Source organism: Centropristis striata, chromosome 4, assembly GCF_030273125.1.
Source record: "Centropristis striata isolate RG_2023a ecotype Rhode Island chromosome 4, C.striata_1.0, whole genome shotgun sequence".
Taxonomy (NCBI): domain Eukaryota; kingdom Metazoa; phylum Chordata; class Actinopteri; order Perciformes; family Serranidae; genus Centropristis; species Centropristis striata.
The window spans coordinates 35,560,550-35,572,928 of record NC_081520.1 but is presented as its reverse complement, the minus strand read 5'-3'; the positions used below and the strand labels follow the sequence as shown (position 1 = coordinate 35,572,928).

General features: G+C 37.1%; 1 protein-coding gene across 1 annotated transcript in view; it reads left to right on the top strand.

Moving 5' to 3' along the window:
• pcp4b (Purkinje cell protein 4b) overlaps window positions 1-11,994 on the top strand; it is a 44,651-nt gene extending 32,657 nt beyond the window's left edge. The window contains exon 3 of the mRNA XM_059330795.1: window positions 11,485-11,994. Within this exon, the coding sequence (XP_059186778.1) occupies window positions 11,485-11,615 (131 nt within the window). The 3' untranslated portion in view covers window positions 11,616-11,994. The remainder of the gene's footprint in view (window positions 1-11,484) is intronic.
• Window positions 11,995-12,379: the final 385 nt, after the last annotated feature.

Below are 12,379 nucleotides of genomic sequence, written 5' to 3'. Positions count from 1 at the left end.
TGGGACTCATTTTGCACTGGGTAGGTACAAGTACATGCAGATGTGATGCTCATCACTGATGCAGCAAAGTGTGTTTACCTGATAACAGAGAAGCTGGATGGAAGTGTTTACTGTCCAGATAACGGCTAAAGATTGAATGTTTATCAAGTGCACACAATTGAATCAAACTTTTTATTCTGCTTTGCTGCATTGTGCCTTTTACATTTAGACACGTAATACAAACTGTACCGGAGTCAGGGGACATTCAGTATTGTTGTAGATATTTATCCTATTTTTTCTGATGTTTAAGAAGCAGTTTCATGTTCTTACAACTTAAGTGTATATTCCATCACTAATTATTTCCTTTCAGTGCTTTTTTGGGGCACCTTAAAGCTACTGTCAGTAAAATTCAACAGGAAGAAATTTAATGTTTCACATTAAAAGTTTTTTTAGGAATGCAAGAGTATGACTCCCTCCCTTTTACTTTGTGACTTTTAATTTGAAAAAATATGATGGAAGTGTTTTATTGACAGTAATTTAACAGCTCTGGAAAAAAAGAGAAGAGTCAAAGCAACTGTAAATATGAATGAATAGATATTCATACCAAATAAGGCATAACAGCAATCTGCACAGGGTTGTGCTGCAATATAGGCGTGTCAATTAGATGGTGTCAATTGTGTGTGCTATGTTTACAAAAAAATTGAAAATTTCTGTTCTTTTCATGTCACTGCAGGGCTCTTTTGCCTCCACTGCCACAGCCTAAATGCATTAACCACATTCAAATAGTTTGGAGGACTGGCATTTTCACTGCAACACCTCATTTGGTGTGAAAGCACCTTAAATTATTGAGTTAAAAGTATATTTATGTTCGAAATAGAAACTAATAGCAGCAGACTGGTGAGTATGGAATGACTATATATGGAGTTGTTGCAGTGAAAATGTACATAACATGAAATCTAACTAAATCCACCCCTACTCAATGTTTTGTTTTGTGCTGTGATTAGTTATTTGAGACCAAAATGAAAATACTCAAAGACTTACATGTTGTACTTAAGTTCATGTACTTTCTACCTCCACAAGCTCCGTCCTTTGGACATGAAAAAAATCCTCTTTTATGACATTGGTCAACATGCTTAGAGCCCAGATGTGTGTGTGTATTTGAGCCATATGCTCCATATGTTCACTGACCTTATGAGTCCAAGCACAACACAGACTGTCCCTGTCACTGCAACAGCTGGGGCAGCACGGGCTTCCTACAGCTTTACATCATACTGTAAACAAAGCACAAGCATTAGAGGATAGCACTGTATAATCCTTTGGTACAATGCTATCATATGTGAACTAATCATCTACTGGTTCATGGATAAAAACTGCTCCATTTCTTTATATAAATGTTAAGCTTGCAGCCTTTTGTTAAAGAATAATGTGGAAACTGCTACGCCAACAGCACCTCCCCCCTCGACTCAAACAGGCACAGGCGTAATTTCAGACTGGCTCACCTTAGAGATCAAAGTCATCCTTTTACAATTAGCCTGCGACAAGCTCTGTAAAGTGAAGATGACCCATTTTCAATACACTTTTTAATTAGCTTTACTGTACTCAATTATAGCCATAATGAATTTGTCTTCTTGTTCAGTGAGATATTGTTCGTAAATGCACAACATATCTCTGTTTCAGAAGCATCCAGTGCTAGAAAGAGCTCAAAACACAAATTTCCTCGGTTGCTCTTTGAACATCCCACGTTTTTTTTCAAAATATGTGACCACATCCAAGTAGGTTACACAGACGCTTCCTCGCCAGAGCTGAATAAAAGTTGACACACAGTGAAAAAACCGAGCCCACAGTAGTGATCGATACAGAACTGGTCCTTCATGTATATTTGTGTATTGATCGCTGTGGTCTCTCTCACGCTTTGCTGCCCCTCGGGTGCTTGAGGGCCTGAGGGGTCGCTGATATTTTCTTTTCACTTTCACACACTGACTTTCAACTAGACACAAAAACACTGGCAGGCACAAAATGTACACACACACTCACACACATTCCTACGCACATAAATACACACTTTTACACCACAGGCATACACAAATGCTGCTAATATCTTTTGAAACATGCAAGATGCCTCAGAGTCAAAATCCTTCAGCTCTGAATGGTGGATGTCTTAGCCTTACATGTTGTAACCACTGGAGAAACAGCACTGCCTCACTTCTGACAAATACGCCTCAGGTTGCTTTTGCAGGACTAACATGAAAGACAAGATGAATAGGAATAAAAATAAAATAAAATATATATTTACAAAAAAAGCTTTTTATCATTGGCAAACAACAAACTTAGTTTGGTATGTTGTGAGTCCAAACAACAGATTGCAATATTATTTGGAGTGCTGAATCAAAAAAATAATTAAATCAGACCAGACTTGGAGCCAAATATGGTGCTGACTTTGGGTTTCTAATGATGTGTGAGACACGATTACATACAAAGTAAAAGACTGTGAAATGTTCATGTTTGAGTGAGTTGAATTTTTAAACTCAGGTAAGAAACAGCATTTAGATTCTCCTGCATGGCATACCTCTGATCAATGAAAACTCCATTTAGAAAACAAGTATTTTAAAATTTGTTCGCCTGTCATCTTGCTGTGAGACCTGAAAAAGCATGAATTCAGACTTTTTACACATCAGCATCATGATGCAGTTATTTCAGCATAATTTTGATCACAGCAAAATCTGTTTATTTTGGGTTCATACTGCTGTATTAGTGATGTTCCGGCAGTCAACCAGTCACCGAGCTTCTGGAGAAGGAGATAAAATTCACTTTGCTGTCTGCTCCTTGGGATATGGCGATATGGCTGGGCGATATGCTCCAAAACTCATATCACGTTATTCTTAGGCCAAATGGCGATAGACAATATATATTGGAATTTTAAACAAAACGTGAAGTGTTTAGTGTTAACCATAGACTGTATATAAATAATGGACGTAGTCACCGTGACGTCACCCATTGGTTTGTGGACTGCCCGTTGGAAGCCTCGAGTTCAGCGTTACACTCGTCACCATCTTGCGTCGCCATCATGTTTCCGATACGCGGAGCAGACCATAATTGGACTGTGGCGGAGCGCGAGGGATCTGACGACACTGACTACACGCATCTCTACACCGGCAACCCGACTGAGAGAAGCCGCTGCTAATTCATGTTAGCATTAACTGGAGCATTAACTGGGATGTTAGTTTTGGCTAGCAAAAAAACAAAAACAAAATGTATCTTTCTTACCTCAGAAAACTGAGCAGCGACTCCTTGGAGTGTCTGTTAGTCCAACCAAACGCTGAACAAGACATTTTACTGAACAAAACGTTCAAATAAACTGTCATTAAGTGAAAATACAGTGTGAAAGGGTCAAAGTTATGAGACCAAACCGCTAAACGTCCTGTTTTCTATCTATATAACATTATATATAACTTTATTGACACGTTGCCGTGGATACGCTCTGTTTCTCTCCTGGTGACGGCTCGCCTTGTCAGTGACCTGTCAATCAAAGCTAGAAACGCCCCAAATCATACGATTCTTTATCTTCTATTTTCTTCTAAATGGGGCCATTATTAGAACTATTGACATCAAATTGTCTTGAAGAAGATTTTTTACTAGCAATTGAGACCATAGTGTTGTCCCTGAAAAATTTTTCTGAGGTAATAAATCAAGTGAGAAGTTTTCAAATTTAGCACTGAAATGAATGGGCAGATTTCTTTTGCAGCCAAACTTAGCACCCCCTACTGGAATTTTCGGTGAATTGCAGGCTTTATGCACTTCCTGGTGGCTTCCATGCTCAGGCACGGAGATTGCCGCCTGGTTTTAACTCAACATCACAAGTAATCAGCATCAACCTGTTTTACGTAGGTATTAACCAAAGTACCTCCAAATTACAGAACTATTGTTTTGTTTTTTCTTAGGAACATGACGTCAGAGGTCACATGACCGCTTTGAAAATCACCATTAAACATAAAAAATAGTCTAAATTTGCAGCGTTATTACTTCCCGAGACAATAACCTGACCTGGTGCCTATAGATTCCTTAGATATTTCATATGATACCAGTATCTCCAGTATATTCCTAAAATTGAGCCCGTCAGAACAATAAGTGGCTATATCGGTATGGCGGTATTGTCTAAAACTACATATCTCTTTCAAAAATATATCAGTATAACTCGTACTACCGATATACCGCCCAGCCCTAGATATGATTATTCCAGACATGACAGCATTTGTTTTTTTGATGTATGTGGGACTTCTACAACATGTACAAAGCAGAAATTAATGGTTATTTGGTCACATTTGTTGACAGAAAGAAATAACAGAATGATAGTTGATATCTAGGCTGGTGTGTCTTGTACGAGTTATGCAAATATGTACAAATGATCCCTCAAAGATTTGTTTTGCATTTAATGTGAACACAACAAGAGAAATATAGAGTAGACTTTACTGTAAATTTACACATTAAAGTGCAAATGTGCAGCAAGGGACATTTAAGTGACAAATACAGCACTGCAGCGTTTTAAGCCCAAACAGATGTCCACGTACTGTGTAAAACACTTTAATACCGAGTCTCACTTTACTCTCCACAATCTGTCTCCCTTGTCTCAAGGTCTAAAAGTCCTTCTTTAATGCTTCTCGTCCTCCGCTTCCACAAATCCCTCTCATGGCTCAACTGGTTTTAAGCAGTGAAATCAATAAGACGTCCCAGCTTTCACTGGGCATCGGAGCTGCTTTTAAAAGACATTTTGAAACACGGCCAACCAGCGATGGTCTTATCGTGTCACTTACGAACCCCTTCCATCAAAACTATAGATAAAGTTGGAGACGTGCAGGAAAGTCATGTCTGAAGAAAGTACATCCATTGAGCCTCAAATCTAGAAACATGGAGGCTTGTATTTCAGCAGCTGCCACACACCAACACCATAAATAAATACATTTTCTCTCCTCGCTGAAAGCACAGTCAAGATGATCCAGACTGGCACTCTGACAGCAAATATAACACTCCCATTAGGTGAAGACAGGGACACTGAAAGTGCTGCCAGACGTAATAGGTTTGTAATCTGTGTGTGTGTGTGTGTGTGTGTGTGTGTGTGTGTGTGTTGAGGAAGAGATGGATCCTCAAACTGAGGAGAATGATCCTTCATTGTCACATTCAGCCGTGGCCTCCTGTCTTATAAAAATTGATGAAATCTGCCCTCAGGATTTCGCCGACAAAATGACACGATTCTTTTTAGATGAATGATTCATCTGAAATATTAAACTGGACTTGATGAGTTTGTGTGGTTACAAAAACATGTAGAGCACGTACCTAATGGAAAACTAAATTGAGTTTGCTGAAAACTTTACTGATACACAACATAGAGGAAATGCTGCTTCATAGTGCTCACTCTGAAAAGTATGAAAACTAGATGGATGCCAAAGTAATATACGTGTTTGCATTTTAGAAATTGTAAGATACTGTGTGTTGCATTGTTACACTGAAAGAACAAAATTACATCAGAAAAGTATGATTTTTTATAAATCGGGGTATGTTTCTGTTCCAAACTGTCACAGTCTGGTGATGCAGCCTTATGTAAATTGACCAGTGGTGGAAAATAACTAAGTACATTTACTCAAGTACTGTACTTAAGTATCATTTTGATGTACTTTATTTGAGTATTTCCATTTTATGTAACTTTTTACTTCTAATCCACTACATTTTGAGGCAAATATTGTACTTTTTACTCCACTACATTTAGCTGCCAGCTTTAGTTACTTTTCAGGTCAATATTTAACATAAAAAACATGATACATTTAAAGTGATTGGACATTTTTTAATTAAACCTCATAACAGTATACTAAATAGTTTAAACAAGCTATATCTGGACAACAGTTAAATGCTGCTTACATAAATGCATCAATAATAACAATCTAACAGTATATTTGGAATATATAAAACAATCTATGTGGGTCCGTTCTGCATTACGAGTACTTATACTTTTGATACTTTAAGTACATTTTAATGCTGATTACTTAAGTAAGTTTTGAATGCAGGAATTTTACTTGTAGTGGAGTAATTTCACAGTGTGGTATTAGTACCTTAATGCCTTAGGATCTGAACACTCCTTCCGAACCTAAAATTTATGCAGTACTCTTTGCAAGCGTAAATTTCGGATGGAAACCTTTTGCCGGACACCATGAGCAGCATATGCTGAGGTTGGCATAACTAGTGTGTACGATGTGTCGCTCAACCTTGTCAGAAGGAAACTGTTTCAGACGCTGCTTTGAGGATCTGACGAGCACTTTGGTTGAAGCACACTGACCCCTTAACTCAGGGGTGTCAAACTCAAATACACAATGGGCCAAAATTTAAAACTTGAATAAAATCGCGGGCCAACATTGAATAAATAAACCTTTTAATATATACCAAACATGTTTTGCTTTAACATTAAATATGGAACCAGCAACGCTTATAAACATACAATATATAACTAAATATTGCAGACATGCAAAATCAAATTTCAAATAAAAAACACATCAATGTCATTCATTTATTAAATAATTTTTTTTTAAAAAATCGTATGCCTCCTTTCTATTTGCATCCTTCAGAGTTTGACACACCTGCCTTAACTGCATCACCTTTTGGTATAAATGCTCACTGAATAGATATTACAATATTCCTTCCTGCACTTGAGGGCAACACATCCTGCATGTGCCTCTGCTCTGACTGAATCTAGACTTCTTTAAAAAAAAAAAAAAATGTCTGCTTGTCTTACAAAGATTATGAACATGTCTGGTGTGGACATGGCGGAGGGTACCGCTCAATAGCTAATGCTGCCGGGACAAAAGCAGCAGGCATTAGAGCGTTGAGAAATTCAATATCAATTAATGTAGGATTCAAAGCTCGGCTTGACACAGCAGTTAGTGTTTCCCCCCTTGAACAGAGAGAGAGAGGTACTCAAGCTCAGCCCCGAGGGAACACGAGGATTAGCTGCACAGTCGATACACGAGTCGCCTCTCTGCTCTCCTGGCTCCCCCCCCTCTCTGTCATGTGTGTCTATCTACAGTACGGTCTAACGATCAAACTCAGCAAAATCTGCAAATCAGCAGGTCAGACCTTTACGGGAGAGTTGCAGTGGAGAAAAGAAAGACCAGCGTCCATGCTGAGCTTTGTAAAGAACAATTAGTGAACCTGAAGAATAAAAAGATTAAAACAGCTCACTGATAATATTTCACCTCCCTGTTTGATAATGTCAGTCAGTGCAGGCTAGTTAATGCCTAACCGGGGACTATTACTATACGGCTGGGCGTTCAGTTCTGCGGCCGTACGTCAATAAGCCAATGAGCTGAGAAATAAGTTGGATAAAGCTGCAGTTTGCAAACTGAAACTTGGAATAACTATTATAAAACACACAGAAATACAAGAGTATTCATTTTAGCAAAACTGAGTTTAATTTGATCCAAAACTTATTTAAACACAAAACACATTTAAATATGCAAGATTACTGTTAAAACTAACCTTATGGCTCTTCGTGGGCTAAAACATAAAACATTGAACTCCTTAACATTATCTTTACAGTATCACCTCACTTAAGTTGACAGGAAGTCTCTTTTCGTTCAAAATAAAAGCGTCCGTTATGAAAACAGGCTTTTTGCGTGTGTGTGTGTGTGTGTGTGTGTGTGTACACTGAAAAAAGAAAATAGTTGAACCAACTTAATTGAATTGTTTCATTTGGTTACACCTAAATGAATTAAGTTCTTTAAACATTTTTAAATTAATTTTAAAGAACTTAATTCATTTAGGTGTTACCAAATGAAACAATTCAATTAAGTTGGTTCAACTATTTTCTTTTTTCAGTGTACTTGAGAACACTGTATACATACTGGAGTTTGTATAAAAACATAGTGATTAATTGATTGTTAACGTTATAGATGCTTCAGTTGGCAGGTTCTTCCAAACGCCCAGCCTTACTGCACAGCAGCGTAAGGATCCCAGTTTTCCCCGGGCCAGAGACACGTATTTCCTGATTGTTATTCTTGGTGACATAAAGTGTCGCAGACAGACGTTTGAGCCACAGTGAAACCTGTTACCCAGTGAAGCTTGGGTAAATGTTAGCTTGTCGTGGCCTTTTAAAGTCCTGAATATCCCTGCTTCATTATAGCCTACAGCACTGCTGCTCTCCTCTCAGCTGCAGCATGTTCCTGCTCCAGGAACAGCAGATAACACTTATTATTTAAAAAGACTTGTATCAGAAATACTGTAAACGATTGGTGCATTTTGTCAGATTCTTTACTCCTGCAATTGTTATTCTTGTCTCATGTGTAACTGATGAAGTGGTCGTGGAAGTACATGGTTGCCCATAAAGTTTGAATCATTTTGTTTTCATACACAATCCTCTGTTAATTGTGGTTTCATTTTCATTGTGAGAGGGAAGGCTATGTGAGTGTAGTTTGTGTTCAAGTCTTCACTGAGCTCTCTCCTGTAAGAATTATTTTTAATTTTATATATTAAATAATAATCTCAAATTTGAAAATAACAATTTTATTTAGTTTTCTTCACAGAATTTAATGAAATTCTGCAATATAAGCCAAATGTATATTCATGGTCGCCCATAAAATTGGAATCATTTTGTTTCCAGACACAATCCTTCGTTAATTGTGGTTTCATTTTCATTGTGACATGTTTGGAAAAGATTGTTAAATAAAGTTTCGAGAAGATATACACTTAATCTGTCAAGAATAAATCACATTTTCACAATCATTTCATGTAAAAAAAAAAAAATCCAACTTTATGGGCAACCATGTATATTTCTCCAAACTTTTACTAATTAATTAAATGTTTCTTAAATTAAGTATTTGCCTGCATCATATAAATAATGTGTTTATAATAATGATGATTTCATGTTAACCTTAACAAGCCTTTGTGAGAAAAAAAAACACATATATCTCACATATTTACAAAAGTATGTATTATGTATTGTTAGAATAATAGCCATCATATACTGTATATGGTACATGTTCTGTTTAAATCACAGTATATCCAGGGAGAGAAAAACATACATTTCCTTGGTCAGCTCATGGGTAAATTCTCTTTCCAATAGATTCAATATTCTTCTGTACTTCTACGTTCTTTAAGACTTCATTGACAGTGAGATGAAAACACTTTTCCTTCCTAATGCTTGCTGAGGACAGCTTGGATCAGTTTTTACTGGGATTACAGTGGTTTCCTCTCGGTCAGTGCTGGCTGAGCTCCAGAGGGGATTAAGAGCTGGAGATCAATTCATACTCTGGCCTTTGACCAGAGAAACGACTGGCCGGGCTCCCCCATCGCAACTCTGCTCCTCTATTATTATGAAGGATGGGTTTATGGTGGACACTTTACTGTCCCACACTAAATTATGAAACCATTTTTCAAGCTCACAAATGAAGCTGGTGGTTCACTCTGACAGTGGTGATGTAGAGATAGATTCGTTTTGTGATCAGCAAATGAGTCCTATAAGTAAGAAAAGAGTTAGTGTCATTAAAGAGAGTTAGAAATGTAAACCTTATATATATATATATTATATATATATATATATATATATATATATATATATATATATATATATGTATATATATATATATATATATATATGTATATATATATATATATATATGTATATATGTATATATATATATATATATATATATATATATATATATATATATATAACATGTTAATACTTATCAAAAATCATATCCATTGTTCCAAGCTTTCTGTTCTTGCACAGCATATAAACAGTTTATACTGAGAATGGCGGAAGATTTAAATCTAAAAAAAATTCAAAACATGTCGTCGATTTGAGACAGAGGTTAACTTAAAGCTTTTAGGCTAAAGTTTCAGACAAGAATCCTGTTTAGGGGATTTAAATATGCACATTATGGCTACAAAACTGATCATACATGGTCATGCAAAAAGACTGAGGCTAAACTGCTTTTTTCAGACAATCACAATCACACCAGCTGAAGATTCATGTGGAAGACGTGAAAATAAAGAAACTGCATTGTTTCTGTATTGCAGTGTAGAGCTAGTTAGTTCTTAACAAGTAATAATGTAGTGTAAGATCAGACTAACACTAACAGAAGTGTTTTACTTTCCAAATCCAGAAACGGCTGCAGATTTGTACCGGTTATGTAGCCACTGTGTCAGTAGGACAGACGATAACTAGTGGTCGGAAGTTCGGGTATTTTTACTGACTCGGATAATTGACTCTCGGACAGCAAATTGAACTAATCTTTTTCATTTTGTTTATGTTAACTACTGCAGCGCCTACAGCCCTGTGGCTGAGCTGCCCGTCGTGTGACAAATGAATGAAAGACACAGTTCAATAAGTTCACTGTAAAACCCAATATTGCTTGTTTATTATTATAACAATTTTTTTCTTTTCAATACAACAAATATTTGTGGAAAAAGTCATTTTAACCTAAAATATTGAGTCAAATAGCGAGATTTATTTGAGTTAACTCCATTGTCTTTGTTGTCCTGACATGAAATTCTTTCGCAGTATCAACACTCAAATATTTAAGTTAAAACAACAAGTTGGGTTTTACAGTGTTGAAATGCTTATAACACAACTTGCTAGGGCTGTTAGTTGTAAGACAACAATTGCAGAATACATTAGGTGCATCTCAATACATTAGAATATCATGAAAGTCAATTTCCAGTAGTTCCAGTCAAACAGCCCCAACCAAGTATTGAGTGCATATGATGAACATACTTTTCAGAGGCCAACATTTCCATATTAAACATACTTTTTAAAATTGGTCTTTTGTAATATACATTTTTTTTTGAGACACTGAATTTTAGGTCTCTATTAAATGTAAGCCATGGTCATTATAATTAGAAGATATTAAATACATTAAGACATGAAATGTTTCATTCTGTGTGTATTGGATCTATACAATGTGTTATTTCCACTTTTTGAATTGAATCACTGACATAAATAAACTTTTCTATGACATTTTAATTTATTGAGATGTGCCTGTAGACCAAAAACACATTCTTTATCCTTTTGCTGTTCAGTTTTTTTGTTTTGGAAAAGGCACCCTCCAAACTCTTTATTTACTATTATGTTATTATGACAGAGGCGACTTTTGCTTAGACCACTGAATCAGACCACGGCTTCAGTTAAATCGTCTTTTTGCTAAGTGACTGAAATGACCCAGGAGTATCTAAGTGGCATCCATGAAAAGAGCCTGTCGATGATCTAATTGCCAATAAAAGGTTCAGTGCTTCCTTTCTTATCTCCTTTAGCATAGGACACACTCGACCGTCCTTTATGAAAGGAAAGGAGAGAATGCCTAACCATTACATAACCTAGTGTAAGTGTGATTCCCTTAGCACTGTGGTGTCCTTCTGCAGATCTATCCTTGATCTCTTGATGTTCTCCACTGAGATAAAAGGAAAAGCGTTATGGAAAGATGTCTTTGTACACTGCTGTCATCCATCATTTCCTTTCCCTTCCAGATGCGTCCAAGACGGACCTCCCAGAGGACTTTGACATCGACATGGAAAACCCGGAGACCGAGAAGGCCGCTGTCGCCATCCAGTCCCAGTTCAGGAAGTTCCAGAAGAAGAAGCGCGTTGAGAAGTCCTAGTGAGCGCCACGCTGCTTTGCCACTGTGTGTGGAGACGGCTGGTGGAAGCGACGGCACAGTGACGATGGTGTGACATTTGCATGTAAACAAATTCATACCTGTTGGAACTCCAGGGGTTGTGATGGGGTTTGGGGGGGGGGAGAGAATGAAATAGCCTGTTTATCATATGACATGTCTGTGAATTTTCATTATCCTATTATTATAATAATTTATTATTTGACTGCTGTATCAATAAGTAAGTAACAGAAAGATCTAGAAAGAAAATCTGTCCCATGTATCATGAAGTCTAGCTGGTGTTTGTGTTAGAATATGTTTTTGTACTTATCCCAGCCTCAGTAGTTATAACTACAACAGCCCTTTCTGTACTGCTCAGGACTACGTTTCCCAAAAAGCACCTGGATGCGTGTGAGTTGATGGAGAAAACGCTGATGTTAGAGCGAGGGTTGCTTTTTGGAAACTTAGCCTGGAGCTTTCCACCCTGAACAGAGTATTTCACCCAGAGGCATTTTTTTCTTACCCGCATGGTACTATCAAGGTGTGTATCAATGTACATTGAATAAATAAAGACTCTGTGTGGAACTTGTGTACAGTCTATGTAAAAACCAACATTTGACAAACACCTATCAAAAGTGTCTGCTGCAGTATGTCAGACATATTGCATTAATGAACCTGGTCTCACAGGAATCCGTGGAATAACCATGGAATAACTCAAATTTCCGTGAAACTGACACAGATTTCGCTACAATGCAAGGTAATATTTTTTC